Below are 19,094 nucleotides of genomic sequence, written 5' to 3'. Positions count from 1 at the left end.
TAAACTAGACCTGAAAAAAAAAAAAAAAAAGTGAACACTGGGAATTTACTATCTCTAGACTGTACATTAACAAGACGGAAGCGAAGAACAATCTCACTTGTGATAGAGCATCTCAAAGGGGCATTCTTTACCAAAAACATGCAGAATCAAAATTTCAACACCCCACCCAATCTCAGGTGTCCTTTCAAGGTTCAACGACAAGTTACATCACTAATTTAACTAATTTAAAGGACCAGTCCTCAAGTTTCTCACAGTCGAAGGAACCACGTGTCACTGAACCCTGCTAAACAACATAACGGAAGGGCTAATTAGTTTTAGGAATCGGAAACATTTACACCTTTGCAAAGTCCAGCTAAGCAAGTGCTTTCTTCACCTTCCAGAGCCCCAGGTCCTCTTCTACCACACAAAAACCACTCAAGTGCCCTACGAGCCTGACTACTGCCTCGAACACAGGCCGGAGCCGGGCAGTAGACGAGGACTGGCTTCTCGACCTCCGACCACTGCGGTTCAGACCCCAAAGCCGGTCTGCCGCTTCCTTCCCCCGGCGGCTCCCGCGACCTCTGGGCCACATAACTCTCAACGCGCCCGGGCTCACCCTGCGTAATTCCTCCAAGACCAGCACCAAGTACGGCTGAGGAGTAGCCCCGGACTCCTCCATAGCGCCAAGACTGCTCTGGCAGTGGCCACAGTAACACCGTGGCCTGCCGGGGCCACAACAAGCGGCGGCGAACAAGCAGCCTCCGGTCCGGAACCCGAATCCGCACCCGGCAACCGGAGAGGACCACTGCGGAGCCGGCTGCGGGGGGAGCTGGGGGACGCGGGCACCCACAGGCCTCACAGGCCCACGCTGCCCACGCCGGCCCACTTGTTACACTTTACATCCTGAGGCACCGCAGGTCTGAGCCCGACCCGCACAAGCCTGCGACGCACCCTGTCCCCGCCACCCCACCCCTCGGTTTGGTTTCGGCCAGGCAGCCACTGGGAGGTAGGGAGGCGGGGAGACGCTGGCAGGCGCGAACTTCCCCTTCGCGCAAGCTTCGCAGACGTGTCCCGGTCGTTCGCTCTTAAAGGGGCCGGCGCTCTACTTAGCGGCCCAGTCCTCGTAGTAGAGGGGCTTGGGGCTGGAGAATGGGCTTCGGCCTCATACTCTGTGCTGTCGTGTGAGCCGCACAGCCCCAAAACCAGGGCTTGGTCCCAAGGTCCCCGCCTCGGGTGGCCGCTATGGCAGCGGCAAGGTTTCTCCCAGAGGCGCCTCGGCGCAACCCCAGGGGACGAATACGGCGCGCCCCCTCGACCTGGGGCCGGCGCCAGGCCCAGCCCCGACACCTAGGGCTTTCCTTGCGCCGCCCGGCTACAGCCCGCTGTCTGTCCCCAGCAGAAGCCCTGACGGCGGCGTACCCCAGGAGACCCCACCGGCCCCGGGAAGCCAGAAACCGCCGTCATTCCAGTCAGAAAAACGGCCTGTGGGGCACCCGCCGGTGCACCCTGCCAACCATGTCCGGACTTCGGACTTTGGACAGGAAGGCGTCCCGGCTCAGCTGTGGTCTGGTCAGAGTTTAACCTGTCCCACGCAAGAGAACCTCGATCGGGTCTCCTCGCTTACCTGACTCACCTGGGCACTTGCTAGACCCAGCTGTCTTCAATTCCATTAGTGCCCAGTTACCCAAATGCTAAATCAAATCCCTGTGGACTTGGGCCCGGCGCAGCGCGCGCTGTTTTCCTTCGAGAAGGGGGGCTAAAAGTAGAATCTTGCCCTCTAAATTTAGGACCCTATTTTTAGGACCGTTGAATAAAGTGCCAAGTGCTGTACTTGTTCGTAGGAGACAGTTTTAGCTGACGTAGGTGTAAAGGATAACCAATCTCATACATATGTCTTCCTTGCCAGCATAATCATTCTCATCAAATTCTGCCTTCTCAAGTCTGGTGAAGCAACTCAAAAAGGAGCAGATACTTTTTCCTAAACAAATCACTCAAGAGAACTCAATAGATGAACAAAATCTTAAATCCTTAGGAAATTTTCCTGATGTAACTACTTGTAGCAACGAATTGTTACGCCATTTAAAAAATCAAAAACTGGCCCAAGTTCACAGCAAGTGATTGTCAGAACCGAAATGCGGCCTGGCTTTTTAGAACTCAGATTGCTGTTTCTCCTTTGCCACATCAGCCTAAGGAGTTTCAGGAAATGCTAGTATCAGAGTAGCCGAAATTGCTTAGTAATTCTCCATTGTTAAGGTATAAGGTATTACACAACTTTCATATGTGTTAGACAGTGTATTAAAATTACATTAGTGAATAGTTTATTAAAGTTAAAACAAGATAATCAAACTTTTATCTTTAGAATTTCACAGAATCCTAGAACAATATGTATGCCTCAATTAGAACATTGCATTACTCGATAAAAATTCTTCAATGTGTCTGTACATTTTCGGGAGACTCCAGAATCATTTTCAGGTTTTAGAACTTGCAAAAACAAAAACAAAAAAACAAGAAACCTCCTTTGCCCTCCCTAAGTCAGTCTGTACCCCTCTCCAATTTTCAATAATTACCATTCCAAATATTAAAAAGATTAAGGACAGGATAAATAAAATGAAAAAAAAAAAAAGAAAAATCTAAGTTTCCCCCATAGTAAAAACACAGTAAAGCTTAACAAACTTAGGGCAAAATTTCAAACCTATTTTTTTTCTATATACTTAATAGTTACATAGAAACTCACCTCTTCCTCCAAATTTTTCAGTTCCATTTCTTAAAAAGCTCATGTTAAAATTTCCTAACATGTAAATAAAGTTCTACCAGACGCCTCATATCCTTGAGAAAGATTTCAGATTCTAATATATCCTGCACTCTTCTGTTTCCACACTGTGATCCTGTTTTGACATTTGTGTGGTAAAGGGGTGCTAGAGGTGGAGTTGTGACTACCAACTCATAACCCAATTTCATCGACCTCACTCCTTATTAAATATATATATACTCATATATACATGCGCCTGTATTTTTTGAATGTCATACATATTACTACCCTCTTTCTATAATTGAAAAGAAAAATCCTGAATTTGATAACTGATAAAAAACTACAGTGTTTTATTCTATAACCTATTCAGAGAGAGTACATGATTTATATCATGCAAAAGATGTTCAAAGACTGTCCTCCATAAGTAGACATGGAATTTTTTTGGTCTTATATAGTACCTGTTTTAAAGCAGATGTTAGAACAAATGCTGTTAGTGTTTGTAACAGATACTAGAAAACATCCAAGAACATCAGAAACATGCTAACCAGTAAACTTTGTTCACAACTTACACACTGATTTTCCTTTTGAAGGGCCCCCATTGCAAAGCTCTAAGTACTAGTTACTCCCTTTTAATTAAACAGGCAATGTCACTGGCTTTAAGATCTAGTCCTTTAGAAGAAAATCAAAATTGTGGAGCCCCATCTTTAATCTCTGTACTAGTGATGTAAGAGTTGTTCTCAAAACATATTGAATCAGAAACTACCTGTTGAACAACAGCAGGTAATTTCCATTGTATATTCCATGAATAAATAGAGCATTCTACTTAAGAATATACAAATGTTAGAACTCAAAGAGGCTCCTCAATTATGAAATATATAAAAAGTAGTGTTAAAAATAGAACTACCATTGGACCCAGCAATCTCATTACTGGGTATATACCCGAAGAAAGTAACTTGTTCTAACAAAGGCACAAGCACTCTATGTTAATCGCAGCACTTTGCATCGCAATAGCAAAGACAGGGACTCAAGCTAGGTGCCATCAACAGTGGATTGGATAAAGAAAATGTGATACATATACACTGTGGAATACTATGCAACCATAAAAAAAGATATCATTTTCTTTGCAGCAAAATGGATGCAGATGGAGGCCATTGTTCTAAGCAAATTAATGCAGAAACTGAAAACCAAATATCACATGTTCTCGCTTATAAGTGGCAGCTAAATCTTGGGTAGATACAGACATAAAGATGAGAAAAATAAACACTAGGGACTCAAAAATGAAGGAGGGAGTGTGGGTCAAGGACTGAAAAACTTTCCACTGAGTACTATGTTCACTATCTGGATGACAGAATCAATAGAAGCCCAAATCTCAGCATCACGAAATCTACCCTTGTAACAAACCTGCACATGTACCCCTTGAATCCAAAATAAAAATGGAAAAAGAAAGAAAGAGAAAGAAGGGAGGGAGGGAGAGGGAAGGAGGGACGGGAAGGAAGGGAGCAAAGGAAGGAAGGAAAGGAGGGAGAGAGAGAGAAAAAAACAGAGAGGAAAGGAGGGAGGGATGCTGGCCACAATGGCTCAAGCCTGTAATCCTAGCCCTTTGGGAGGCTAAGGCGGAAGGATTCCTCTGAGCTCAAGAGTTCCAGACCAGCCTAGGCAACATAGTGAAATCTCGTCTCTACAAAAAATTTAGGGGAAAAAAAAAAACTACCCGCCAGGTGTAGTGCCACATTCCTGTAATCCCAGCTACTCAGATGCCTGAGGTGGGAGGATTGCTTAAGCCTAGCAAGCTGAGGCTGCAGTGATCTGTGATAGTATCACTGCACTCCAGCCTGAGCAACAGAGCAAGACCCTGTCTCAAAAAAATAGAAAAGAGATAAAAGTCCTAAGGGGAAATAAATTTTCAAAAGACATACATTAAATTTTCAGATTACTCTTGCCAAAGCACCTTGTGGAGATTTGAAAGAAATATTCTCCTACATTAAATTTTCAGATTACTCTCGCCAAGGCTCCTGTGGAGATTTGAAATACTCTCCTCTTTCCATTGTGGAATCAGGAGACTCAGTATACTAGTAGCTCTCTAAAATCTGCCTCCTTGGCTGGGAGGTCTGGACTGGGCGGAACTCACCACAGCACAGCAAAGCAGCTGTAGCCAGACTGCTTCTCTAGGTTCCTCCTCTCTGGGCAGGGCACCTCTTGAGGAAAGGTAACAGCCCCAGTTAATGGCTTACAGACAAAACACCCATCTTCCTGGGACAGAGAACCTGGGGAAATGAGCGGCTGTGGGCAGCTTCGGCAGATTTAATAATTCTGGCCTGCTGGCCCTGAAGCGAGCAGCTGATCCTAACGAGGGATTCTCCTAGCACAGCTCATCAGCTGTTCTAAGGGACAGTCTACCTGCTCAAGTGAGTCCCTGACCCCCATGCCTCCTGACTGGGAGAGACCTCCCAACAGGTGTCAAAAGACACCTCATACAGGAGAGCTCTGGCTGGCATCAGGCCAGTGCCCCTCTGGGATGAAATTTACAAAGGAAGGAGCAGGCAGCAATCTTTGCTGTTCTACAGCCTCCACTGGTGATACCCAGATGAACAGGTTCTGGAGTGGACCTCCAGCAAACTGCAGCAGACCTACAGAAGAGGGGCCTGACTGTTACAAGGAAAGCTAACAAACAGAAAGCAACATCAACAAAGGACCCCCACACAAAAACCCCATCCAAAGGTTACCAGCCTCAAAGATCAGAGGGACATAAATCCATGAAGATGAGGAAAAACCAGCACAAAAATGCTGAAAATTCCAAAAACTAGAATACCTCTTCTCCTCCAAATGATTGTAACTCCTCTCCAACAAGGGCACAAAACTGGACAGAGAACGAGATTGGCAAATTGACAGAAGTAGGCTTCAGAAGGTGGTTAATAACAAACTCCTTTGAGCTATAAGAGCAAGTTCTAACCCAATGCAAGGAAGCTAAGAACCTCAATAAAAGGTTACAGGAACTGCTAACTAGAATAAGCAGTTTAGAGAGGAACATAAATGACCTGATGGAGCTGAAAAACACAGCACGAGAACTTCGTGAAGCATACACAGGTATCAATAGCTGAACCAATCAAGAGGAAGAAAGGATATCACAGACTGAAGATCAACTTACTGAAATAAGGCGTGAAGACAAAATTAGAGAAAAAGGAATGAAAAGGAATGAACAAAGCCTCCAAGAAATATGGAACTATGTAAAAAGACCAAACCCACAATTCATTGGTGTACCTGAAAGTGATGGGGAGAATGGAACTAAGTTAAAAAACACACTTCAGGATATTATCTAGGAGAACTTTCCTAACCTAGCAAGACAGGCCAACCTTCAAATTCAGGAAATACAGAGAACACCACTAAGATATTCCTTGAGAAGAGTAACCCCAAGACACATTATCATCAGATTCTCCAAGGTTGAAACAAAGGAAAAAATGTCAAGGGCAGCCAGAGAGAAAGGTCAGGTTACCCACAAAGGGAAGCCCATCAGACTAACAGTGGATCTCTGCAGAAACCCTACAAGCCAGAAGAGAGTGGCAGCCAATATTCAACATGATTAAAGAAAAGAATTTTCAACCCAGAATTTCATATCCAGCCAAACTAAGCTTCATAAGCAAAGGAGAAATAAAATCTTTTCCAGACAAGCAAATGCTGAGGGATTTTTGTCACCACCAGGCCTGCCTTACAAGAATTCCTGAAGGAAGCACTAAATATGGAAAGGAAAAACTGGTACCAGCCACTGCAAAAACAAACCAAAATATAAAGACCAATGATGCTATGAAGAAACTACATCAACTAATATGCAAAATAACCAGCTAGCATCATGATAACAGGATCAAATTCATACATAACAATATTAACTTTAAATGTAAATAGGCTAAATGCCCCCAATTAAAAGGCACAGACTAGCAAATTGCATAAAAAGTCAAGACCCATTGGTGTCCTATATTCAGGAGATCCATCTCATGTACAAAGACACACATAGGCTCAAAATAAAGGGATGAAGGAAGATTTACCAAGCAAATGGAAAGTAATAAAAAAAGCAGAGATTGCAGTCCTACTCTCTGATAAAACAGACTTTAAACCAACAAAGATCAAAAAAGACAAGGGCCTTACATAATGGTAAAGGGATCAATGCAACAAGAAGAGCTAACTATCCTAAATATATATGCACCCAATACAGGAGCACTCAGATTCATAAAACAAGTTCTTAGAGACCTACAAAGAGACTTAGACCCCCACACAATAATAGTGGAAGACTTTAACACTCCACTGACAATATTGGACAGATCAACAAGACAGAAAGTTAACAAGGATATCCAGGACTTGAATGCAGATTTGGACCAAGTGGACAAAATAGACATATACAGGACACTCCACTCAAAAAAGGCAAGGGCCTTACATAATGGTAAAGGGATCAATGCAACAAGAAGAGCTAACTATCCTAAATATATATGCACCCAATACAGGAGCACCTGGATTCATAAAGCAAATTCTTTATGAATTTAGAGCCACTTAATTCATTTTAATTTTCAAAAGAAAATTGTAGCGTTGATCCCTAGTACTTGAACATTAAAAGGAAAGTATGTTCTGCACAAAATTTACCTGAAACTACCAATGAGTTGAAAGAGTTACCTAAAATATTTAGACAAGAAGAAAAGGGCCGGGCGCAGTGGCTCAATTCATAAAGAGACCTACAAAGAGACTTAGACCCCTAACAATAATAGTGGGAGACTTTAACACCCCACTGTTCATATTAGATAGATCAATGAGACAAAATTAACAAGAATATTCAGGACTTGAACTCAGCTCTGTACCAAGCAGACCTAATAGACATCTATAGAAATTTCCATCCCAAATCAACAGAATATACATTCTTCTCAGTGCCACATAGCACTTACTCTAAAATCAACCACATAAATGGAAGTAAAACACTCCTCACCAAATGCAAAAAATGGAAATCATAACAAACAGTCTCTCAGACCACAGTGCAATCAAATTAGAAGTCAGGATTAAAAATCTCACTCAAAACCAACTTGATTACTTTTAATGCTCAGATAAGTTTTCTTTCTAAAATTTCTTGAATTATTGCTTTCTTCACTTCATTTACTTTCTCTCCTGGAAATTCTATTCTTGGCATAAATCTCTTGGCTTAGTCTACATTTTCTTTTTTTACTCATAGTTTCTATTTCTTTATTTTTCTTTTTTAGATAGTTTCTATGTTTGAACTTTCAAATCACTTACTCAGTTTTCAGTAGTGCTGATTCCAGTTTCTTCACATTTTTGGAATCGTTAAACCTAAAAATCATTTTTTTTCCAAAACCTTTGCTTCGTCATAATTTCTTTGTTATATTTGAAAAAAAAAACTGCCTCCTTTAATTTCCCATTGCTTTTGATGTGATGGAGTCATTTAAGAACTATCATTTTAATTTTCAAAAGAAAATTGTAGCGTTGATCCCTAGTACTTGAACATTAAAAGGAAAGTATGTTCTGCACAAAATTTACCTGAAACTACCAATGAGTTGAAAGAGTTACCTAAAATATTTAGACAAGAAGAAAAGGGCCGGGCGCAGTGGCTCAAGCCTGTAATCCCAGCACTTTGGGAGGCCGAGGCGTGTGGATCACGAGGTCAAGAGATCGAGACCATCCTGGTCAACGTGGTGAAACCCCGTCTCTACTAAAAATACAAAAAATTAGCTGGGCATGGTGGCGCGTGCCTGTAATCCCAGCTACTCAGGAGGCTGAGGCAGGAGAATTGCCGGAACCCAGGAGGCGGAGGTTGCGGTGAGCCGAGATCTTGCCATTGCACTCCAGCCTGGGTAACAAGAGCGAAACTCCGTCTCAAAAAAAAAAAGAAAAGAAAGAAAAGGAAACCTTTCACCTAAATATAACTGGAAAATTGTTCAAATTTTCCATTTACTACAGCTATTCAAATCTATATTATGGGTGCTCAATAGATACATTTAGATGGTTAAAATCCTAGATCTAGCAGGAACTATCAGAATATTTAGTCTGAATACGAGTTTAAAGCCCTCTAGAGACCAAGCTCAGTTGACATAAATGTAGGAAATTGGGGAGTGCATGTCTATGTAAGCAAGCACTAACCAACTTGAGCTTCTTTTTGCTTGAAAAAAAATTGGCAACTATATATCACAGTCTTCTACTTTTTCAAGAGAATACAGAAATTCAGATTTTAATATGAGCTAACCTTTTAAATGCTGACAACTGATTCATAATTTTCTTTGACAATACAAAGCCAGTTTTGACCAGCAGCCTGTGATCTCGTCTCAGCTTCTTATATTGGCGTTTTCAAACTGGGACTACTTCCCAGAAAATGAGTGAATTTCCAAGATCACAAGAAAATTAACATAAATTTAAATTCAATATTTCCATGTCTAAATAATTTCAACCAAAATGGTATAAGTAAAATGTATTTGATTCTGTTTACTGAGTTCACAAAAATAAGGGTACTTAGTATATACTTTATTAAATAAGTACTTTATATAGAAGTGAATATCATGTATTGATCAGCAAATTACCTGTTCAATTATTTAACTTCATTCATATAATTTGTGGAGGAGTGGGTTAAGAGGTGAGGGTTATTTCAACAAAACATATCAAAAAGTAGAATTAATTCCATTGGGAGCTGAAAGTTTTATTACAACTATTTTGTAATTATTGTTATTATTAGTTTTTCTTTTCTCCTAACCTGGGACAGATTTCTAACTACTTTTTTTGTTTTTGTTTTGCTTGTTTGAGACACTCTCGCTCTATGGCCCAGTATGAAGTGCAGTGACACGATCTTGGCTCATTGCAACCTCTGCCTCCTAGGTTGAGGTAATTCTCGTGTCTCAGCCTCCAAAGTAGCTGGAATGGTAGACACATGCCACCACGACCAGCTAACTTCTATATTTTTTTTGTAGAGATGAGGTTTCATCATGTTGGCCAGGTTGGCCTTGAACTCCTGACCTCAATTGATCTGCCCCCCTCAACCTCCCAAAGTGCTGGGATTACAGGGCTGAGCCACCATGCCCAGCCTAACATTTTATAATCAACATCTTCAACACCAGATCATACAGAATAAATTAATGATTTATCTGGGCTTATTTATTATGTAATGTCAACTCTCTTAAACCAAGCAAAAAAAAATTAAGTGAGGAAGTAGCCTCTGAAAGCAAAATGATGTATGTTATTCAGCCCAGTTTTCGCAAAGACTCAGTGGCACCACCGTCTAACAGGTCCCCCAAGCTAGAAACCTGGTAACAGTTACCAGATCCCCGAGCTAGGAACCTGGTAACCTCACTTTTCCTTTTAATTCTCCATGCTACGTTCAGTCAGTCATTAAGTCCAATTATTATACTTACAAAAGATCTATCCAATTTGCCCGTTCAATCATTTCAACTACCACCATCCGATGGTAGGCTAGAGGCTAAAAAATATGGCTAGTAGGCCAAATCCCACTCACAGAATGTTTTGTGTAACCTGCATGGTGTTTGTTTTACTCTGAATACTTGCCAGTATTAAAAACTGTGAGATTTCACACACAAAAATCCAGATTTCCAGCTTTTCTAGAAAATCAGAGTATCTGGGGAAACTAGGCTAAAGGTAAGTAGTACCTTTATCCTTTAGACAGGTCATAAAATCTCCTGTTGGCTACAGCTCTCACCTTTACCTGTACTTCACTCATTTCATGTGAGTTAGTAAACCCTGATTTAGATTTTTGCCATTTCCTCATTTTCAGAACTAATGCAACAGCTTCTTGACTAAACCCTCTGCCTCTGGTCTTCACCCCTTTAATCTTTAGTTGACAACATTGATAGACTTTATACATGAAACTTTTTCATTTTACTCCCTGCTTAAAATTCAGTAATGCCCTATCAAAATAGAGTTGAACTCCCTATTATTTGACCCCTGTGTACATCTTCAACTTCATCTCATCTTCAATCAGACTCAGTTGCTTAGTGTGCTCCAAAAGTGCTGTATGCTCTTCCACTTCAGTACTTTAAAAATCCTCTTCTCAACCTAGAATGCCCATCCTTTCTTTGGCTAACTTCTACTCTTCCTTCAAAATCAGCTCAAATATGATCTTCTCTAGGACACTCTCCCAGGCTCCTGCTCCCCACCCTCTCTACCTAACACTCCCAATCAATCTACTAGGCAGCCTCTCCTGAATATCAGTAGCAGCCTGTGACAATTATAGCACTGTGTTACGATTATTACTTTTTTATCTGTGTCCTCCAACTAGAGTAAGCTCCTTGAAGACAACCCCTATTAAATTTCAGCTTAGACTATAAGTAAGAAGACAAAAGTGCTTCCTCAATTATTACTATCATAGCAGTAGATGAGAAAAGGAACATTTGTAAAAGGCCTCTTACGTGCCAAGTACTATAGCTAGTCCTTTTGCAATATCTCATTTAATAGTAAGATTTACAATAAGTGAAAAAGTGAATAGAATTTGGAATTTCAGTTACAGCTTGGTTAAATTTTGATATATTAATTGCATTGGTACTCCTACCTCACACCATTTTGAGATTACAGCTCTCAGTTGAATACAAACAAGTTGCTTTTCATTTTCAGTTTAGTTTTTTTTGTGTGGTTTTGTTTTGTTTTAAGAGATAAGGTCTGGTCTTAAACCCTTGGGCTCACTCTTCCCTTTAATTCTCCTTGTTACGTTCAGTCAAAGGATCCTCCTGCCTTAGGCTGCCAAGTAGCCGGAACTCCAGGCATAAGACACCACACCCAGCTCTAGTTCCTATTATTTCTGAGTTAACTTATTTAGTATATAACTTTCCCTAATTTGAAAAAAGTTGGAGGTAGGGCAAAAAGCAAACACTGCTCAAGGTCAACATCAACAAAACTTAGGGAAATGTTTTTAAAAATCAATATCCATATGACAAAACATTCATGTAAAGAGAAATCTTACAGGTAAAATTTCATGGAAAGAGAAACGTTATATAAACATTATACACGAAGGATTCACTCAAACATATTTTGCAGCCACTCTTAATATTTAGCAAAATAGGTAAAATTATTGCAAAAGGTTTAAAAGGCAAACTTACCCTTTCTGTAAGAATTACAATTGGTGATAATGCAGAATTCATGAAATCATAAACATCAATTTGGAATAAGTATTTCAGAATCTGAAATTCAGAAGCATCTTCTGTTGATTTATAAATAAAAATATGTTAACAATATTAGATAACTTCTGATTCTAATTTCTTCCTTAAAATAACCTGTTTCTTACCTTTTTGAGAAGACAAAGAGTTATCAGTTGAAACTATCTGACTATTTAGCAGGGTATTTTCCATAGATCTGTCTATCTCCACCAGAGCAGGTCCGTCAGTGTCTACTGATGGTTTTGAATTTTCATCATTATTTTTAGAAGATGAGGGTTTGAAATGTACTTCTTCATGACTTCTCATAGGTAACTCTATGTTAGAGACCATATCTACAAATAAAAAGAAATATGTTTTTCCCAATACTTGCTTTGTTGAGGGCTTCCCTTTTGTTTCCTAGGCAGGTCATTTTTTTAACTTTTGTAGGTCATTGTGATACTTCATTAAAGAAAGAATACACTAAAAAGTAAATTGTATCCTGTATTAGTTCCTATTACTAGTTAAGATAAATTACCAAAACTTGGTGGCATAAACAATGCAAATTTATCCTCTTAGAGTTCTGGAAGTCAGAAATTCTAAAACCAAGGTATTGAAGTTGGCAAGGCTGCATTCCTTTAGGAGGCTCTAGAGCAGAATCCATTTCCTGGCTTTTTCTACTTTCTAGAGGCCTCATGCATTTCTTGACTCACGGCCTCATCCTCCATTTTCAAAGCCAGCAGTGTAGCATCTTCTAATTTCTGTCTCTCTTACTCTGACACTCCTACCTTCCTCTTACAAGGAGCCTTGTAATTACATTAGACACACAAGGATAAACTCTCCATTTCAAGATCCTTAATCACATCTGCAAGGTCCTTTCCACTATGTACAGTAACATATTCACAGGGTCTGGGGGTTAAGATATAGACATCTTTTAGGGGCCTTTTATTTAGCCTACTACATAGCCTTTTCTTTATTCCTCAGCCAAGGAAGAATTACAAAAACTATATATAATTCTATTCTCTACATGCCTTTTTGTCCAAAAATTACTTTTAAAAAACCCTAAAACTAACATAACTGAAAACAATTCTGTTGTACTATATAACAGAAGCATATGACTAAGCATAAAGCATATGACTAAGAATAAAGCAACATATAGATTCCCTTGAGATTTCATTCCATCTATGTATGCATTTGTTAACCAGAAAGTGTAATATCTAAAAAAATTAAAAAAATAAAATAAATAAATAAATAAATAAAAAAGTATCTGTGTGGTCTTGAAAAACAATAAAGAGTAGTAAGTAAATTGTTCAATGTCTAATTTTGCTCTTTGAGTTTATGAGTCTTAACATAGCACTTTGACACTGGCACTTATTTATCATTGTTTAAAAGATGAAAGTCCCAATTGAGCAAACACATATCAGTAATTTAGTAATAGCACCTGTAGATCTTAATATTTAACAAGAGCACTCAAATCAGGAGTCTGAATTCAAAGGAATTATTGTACATACAGGACTCAAGTAGTGATCTACAATAATGTTTAATGCTACAAAAAAGGATTATTCAATAATTATACTCAAATTTATATATAGCTATATTGATTATTTTAAAATAGTTTTAAAATGCATTTGAAATATATAAAAAAATTAATATTCCCTATACCATTTTCATATTTAATTATATTTTTAGGTACTATTTACACAATTAAACCTAAGCTTTAAGATTTACATTAAATACAGATATGCTTTTCTTTATAATTGCTTAACAGAATTTTAAGTCAAATAAAACAATTTTTAATATTTAACTGTACTTGGGAAACTCATTTTTTAAGCATGCGCAGTTGGAATCCTTTAGTAAAATCGTTATTCACATTGTAATATAAATAACTGTTCCCTAATTTATCTGTTTTGTAAGTTCTTAAATCAGTATGCTAGTTTTCTGTAAATGTGGTTATCTCAAGTCTGAGCCTTTCACAAACATAGATTCAAGATCAGTGATTCATCTTGCTTATGCACTCTAATTACGACAAGTTTTCATTTGTTATTCCCTAAAAGAGTTGTTGAAATCTGAAAAGATTGGCTGTTAGTTCTTTCTCTAATATCCAGAAAATAGGGCCTGCAGCTTTCTAGAAATCTCTCTTTTAGGATGCTTTTTTAAAAACAAATTTTTGCATGATCTTAGCTTGCTTTCCATTCAATTTTTATTTAATATTGTAGTGTTTTGGAATAACCCACTTTGTTAATATATGACAAGTCTTTTTTTCTGAAATTAAAAAGAATTTCTGAATATTTTCATAAAAGTTCCTCAAAACTAGTTAAAATTGCAGGAACATCCTATTCTCATTTAACTATTTACCAATTTTAGAAATTCTTCCTGAATCACTATATGAAATGATAAATTTTTTAAATATTTTTTCTTTTTTTTTTTTTTTGAGACTGAGTCTCACTCTGTCGCCCAGGCTGAAGTGCAGTTGTGCGATCTCAGCTTGCTGCAACCTCCGCCTCCCAAGTTCAAGCGATTCTTGTGTCTCAGCTTCCCAAGTGTCTGGGATTACAAGCGCACACCACAACGCCTGGCTAGTAGAGACGGGGTTTCACCATGTTGGCCAGACTGATGTCAAACTCCTCCTGACCTCAAGTGATCCACCCGCCTTGGCCTCTCAATGTGCTAGGATTACAGGCATGAGCCACCACGCCCAGCCAATATTTTCTTTCTTTCTTTCTTTCTTTTTTTTTTTTTTTTGAGACAAGAGTCTTGCTCTATTGCCAGACCCCAGACCAGAGTGCAGTGGCACAATCTCGGCTCACTGCAACCTCTGCTTTCCGGGTTCAAGCAATTCTCCTGCCTCAGCCTCCCAAGTAGCTGGGGCTACAGGCACGCGCCACCACACCCAGCTAATTTTTGTATTTTAGTAGAGACAGGGTTTCACCATGTTGGTCAGGATGGTCTCGATCTCTTGACCTCGTGATTCGCCCGCCCCGGCCTCCCAAAGTGCTGGGATTACAGGTGCGAGCCACTGCGCCCGGCCCACTATTTTCTTTAGAGACAAAATATCACTGTGTTGCCCAGGCCGGCCTCAAACTCTTAGGCTCAAGCCATTTCTCACCTCAGCCTCCCAAGTAGCTTGGGACTGTAGGACCACACCAACACTCCCAGCTAAATAAAATTTACAAAAATGATTTTCAGGAGGCCTTGGAGTTTCTATGATCATGTTGTAAAATATTTTTATATCAATCTTTGGAATCATCTGGATTTCTGGATCAAATGTTGTTTCGTTTTGTTGTAGTCTCTCTTCCTTCTGATTACTGTGATCTGCCTTTTCATAAATATTCCTTTAGGATCTAGCAAGTTTAGAACAAGAGAATTTACCTCTTAATTAGCCTTTAACCACCTAAAAAGATCTCTAAGTTTTTTAATCATAAAAAGATTACACCTGCACCTTTCTCAATTGGAAAAGGGTTAGAACCTAAATATCTATATGTTGGTTGAGGATGCTGATTGAGAGCTCACATTCTGAGGTATGTTAAGGTATAATATACAGTTCTGGAAATTCAAAAAAATCACCTGTTTCTAATAGCAATGTGTTTCCTTCTAAATTTGTTGGCCTCTTCCTGTGAAAGAAAGAAAGGTTTTCTATCATTCTAGACTTTAATTTTTTGTGTATTATTGGTCAATATTTGCTGTGTTTATATTCTGTCCATCACAGAGATAAAAGGATGGAGATATGGAAAAGTCATATTACAAAATTTTCTACTTAAAATACAACTCATATGTTTTTAATCATAGGAGGTGCTAGATACCTGGACATCTAGATCTAAAAGTATTATCTTATATTCTGCTCTCTTCTGTTGCCCTCTGCTGAACTCTCAGAATTGAGGGACTTGGGCCAGGCATGGTGACTCATGCCTGTAATCCCAGCACTTTGGGAGGTCAAGGCATGCAGATCACAAGATCAGGAGTTCAAGACCAGCCTGACCAACATAGTGAAACCCCGTCTCTACTAAAAATACAAAAATTAGCCAGGTGTGATGGCATGTACCTGTAGTCCCAGCTACTTGGGAAGCTGAGGCAGGAGAATCGCTTGAACCCAGGAGATGAAGGTTGCAGTGAGCCAAGACCATGCCATTGCACTCCAGTTTGGGTGACAGAGTAAGACTCCATCTCAAAAAAAAAAAAAAAAAAGGCGGGACTTGAGGGAGAAAGTTGAAAACTTTTTCCCTTTTTTTGCTTGAGTTTTCTTACCTTGAAACTTAAAGAAAACCGTTGTTATCAGCTGGGCACAGTAGCTCATGCCTGTATTTCCGGCACTTTGGGAGGCTGAAGTAAGAGGATACCTTGAGCCCAGGAGTTGGGACCAGCCTGGACAACGTAAGGAGACCCCATCTCCACAACATTTAAAAATAAATTAGCTGGGTGTAGTGGTGCACACTTGTAGTCCCAGCTAATCAGGAGGCTGAGGTTGGGTGATAGATTGAGCCCTGGAGGTTGAGGCTGCAGTGAACTATGATCACACCACTGCACTCCAGCGTAGGTGGCAGAGTAAAATCTTGCTCAAAACAAAACCAGAAGCAAAAGAAAACACTTGTTATTATAGTTCTTCTGGAAAAAAAAAAAAAGCAAAACTACAGACCTAAAATAAGATCTAATTTAAGAATAAAAACTACTTCATTAAGTTTCCCTTAGTTGGCCAGGCACAGTGGCTCACACCTGTAATCCTAGCAGTTTGGGCAGCTGAGTGGGGCAGATCACTTGAGCTCAGGAGTTTGAGACCAGCAATGGGCAACATAGTGAAACACTGTCTCTACAAAAAATTCAAAAATTAGCCAGCTGTGGTGGCACGCACCCATACTCCCAGCTACTTGGGAGGTGAAATGGGAGAACTGCATGAGCTCAGGAGGTTGAGGCTGCAGTGACCTGAGATTACGCCACTGCACTCCAGCCTAGATGACAAAGTGAGACCCTGTCTCAAAAGGGAAAAAAAAAAAGTTTCCCTTAGCTTAGGTCTCTAAGGAAACCATTCAAATATACTTGCATTGGGAAGGTGTTACTGGGCTAAAAAGTGAATGTGAATGAGAAAATCCACATCTACCAGAATAGGATGTCAATAGACACTGTCTACAATAGGGTAATCAAAGCAGAACAGTATAAAGATTCTGTTTAGAAAACTCTTAAATACTAAAAAGATACTTTTTATAAACAAAAAAAGAAAATTACTGTCTCTGGGAAAGCAATGGGAGTAGAGGTAGACAGAGGGAACAGAAATTGCTTTCATAAAAAAAAAAAAAAAAAAAAGCCTTAACACTATTTCAAATTTTAAACTATTTACATACAATTTTGATAAAAATTATAATTGATTGTAAAATACTTTTAGATTTTCTTGGAACATTTTTAGATCTCCAATCATTGTTTTTCTGTTGAGATTTTATTTTATAATATTAATCTAAATTCCAGAGTAAACCAGAAATTGATGAAAGAGCTAAGTATTTTGAAAAACTTCGATTCCTGGACTTTTTAATCTGATTGGTACCTATACAAATAAATTATGTTTAAAAATAAAATAAATTATAATATAAATGTTTTCATACCAACCTGACTGACTGTATGAATTTTCAAACATCATAACTTTTGGATTATCTGTGGGATAACTGTCAACAGAAAATTCTTCAGTTTCTTCATTTTCAATTACACTATTTTGATCCAGTATCTGTTTAGGAAATGGCAATCCTGTTTCCTTTGGGATGTTCTGGAAGTTCCAAGGGTTGTCAAAATTATACAAGAACTTTTTCAAATATGGTAAGGTATCAGATTCATCTGTTTTTTCTAAGACTGATTTCTTGTCTATTTCATCTTCTGTTTCCATAATTTTTAGCATTTCTATTTCTTGTTCTTTTTCAGGGTCAAATTCACTTGTTGGAGGTTGTTCATGTTCATCTGCCCCACCATCTTCTTCATTTTTCCTGTTATCTAACATAATTTTATCTTCCTTGGCATATGCAAAACGTAGCATAGCAAAACCAAAATCAAACCAACTTGCCTTGAGACTTAAGCTGTCATTAGTGATTGCGTCTTCTTTTTCTGTTAATATTTCTGTACGTGGAACTGTGGCTTCTTCATCAGATGATATAGAATTGGGAAAATCTTGTAGTGGTGGATTGCTTTCTTCTACTAATAATTCAAGCCCTGTATCCTGATCTCCAAAACCTAAATAACTTGTAAATCCACCACCAAACCAACCGGTGGGTTGAGGTTTGGGAATGTGCTCTGACTCAGATACTAGTTCAGACTGTGTCTTTGGCACTGAATCAATTTCTGATTCAGATTCTTGCTGATGTTCTGTTTGAGGCTCACCATTATTTAATTCCTCTAAGTCATTCTCATCTTCCACTGCTATTTTTCTACTTTGAAATGCGCTTCCTTGTACAGGTTCAATAACAGATTCAAAAGCCTTCTCTTCAGCTTGTTCTCTTACCAATCCAAACCATTCTTTGACTCCAGGCACAGCTGAAGATGGTGGGACATGCACTTCTGAAATATGATCCTGTTCCACACTTTCAGCAACTACTTCTTCCCAGTGTTTTGATTTACTGGTACTTCTGATCTCTTCAGGAGCCTCTAATGCTGGAAATTGGTCTTCAAACAAAGTACTTACGTAAGTTGCATAAAATCCAGGTTCTACCTGAACATCACTTTCATGTACAATAGATTTTTCATCTTTATCTTCTTCATAAGGATGTGTATTTTCACCATAATCATTGTTTAATTCACTATCTTCATTGTCAAATGTATAGCTCACTCCAAGAAGGCAAAGAAAGTCAGATTCCTAAAAGGAAAAAATATATACATGATTAACGTGAATGTAGTACAGCTCCTTGTTTCTCCCTAAGTCATTTAAAATGGATGACCGTGATTTTCCCAAGACACACGACTAGCTCAACAGCAGAGCAAAAATTCAAACACTTGTGTCACAACTGACTTGTAGAGGCTAATTATGTAAACCTAAATGAAAAACCTTTTACATTATTTTTTTTGTTTCTTTGTTTCTTTGTTTTTAGAGACAGTGTCTTGCTCTGCTGCCCAGGCTGGAGTATAGCTCACAGTTTGCTTGAATTCCAGAGTTCAAGCAATCCTCCCTCCTCAGACTCCCAGGTAGCTGATACTATACCTGGCTAATTTAAAGTTTTTTTGTGAAGATGGTGTCTTGCTATGTTGCCCAGGCTGAGCAACAAGGGTCAGCAAACAAGGCAGGAGCAGAT

At 39.1% G+C, this 19,094-nt stretch overlaps 1 protein-coding gene across 12 annotated transcripts in view; it reads right to left on the bottom strand.

Annotated features, from left to right (window-relative positions):
* Window positions 1–19,094, bottom strand: part of MIA2 (MIA SH3 domain ER export factor 2) — a 104,344-nt gene that overhangs the window by 76,495 nt on the left and 8,755 nt on the right. For 5 of the 12 annotated variants that reach the window (XR_010338567.1, XM_064365812.1, XM_064365814.1 and 2 more), the window contains exons 4-6: window positions 17,431–18,661; window positions 11,994–12,197; window positions 11,809–11,909 (exon numbers count right to left, since the gene is read on the bottom strand). Coding sequence is in view for 11 of the 12 variants with exons in the window: in XM_064365812.1 (XP_064221882.1) it covers window positions 11,809–11,909; window positions 11,994–12,197; window positions 17,431–18,661 (1,536 nt within the window). In the remaining variant the exon portion in view is untranslated. Of the gene's footprint in view, window positions 1–595; window positions 844–1,398; window positions 1,456–2,713; window positions 2,850–11,808; window positions 11,910–11,993; window positions 12,198–17,430; window positions 18,662–19,094 lie in introns of those variants that run through there. The other 7 variants (XM_064365817.1, XM_064365821.1, XM_064365822.1 and 4 more) reach the window with 5 other exon arrangements.

Source organism: Aotus nancymaae, unplaced genomic scaffold (assembly GCF_030222135.1).
Source record: "Aotus nancymaae isolate 86718 unplaced genomic scaffold, 86718_ANA_hifiasm-v0.15.2.pri h1tg000062l, whole genome shotgun sequence".
NCBI classification, from domain to species: Eukaryota; Metazoa; Chordata; class Mammalia; order Primates; family Aotidae; genus Aotus; species Aotus nancymaae.
Note: the sequence above shows the minus strand (reverse complement) of the source record. Positions and strands in the feature narration are given on the sequence as shown.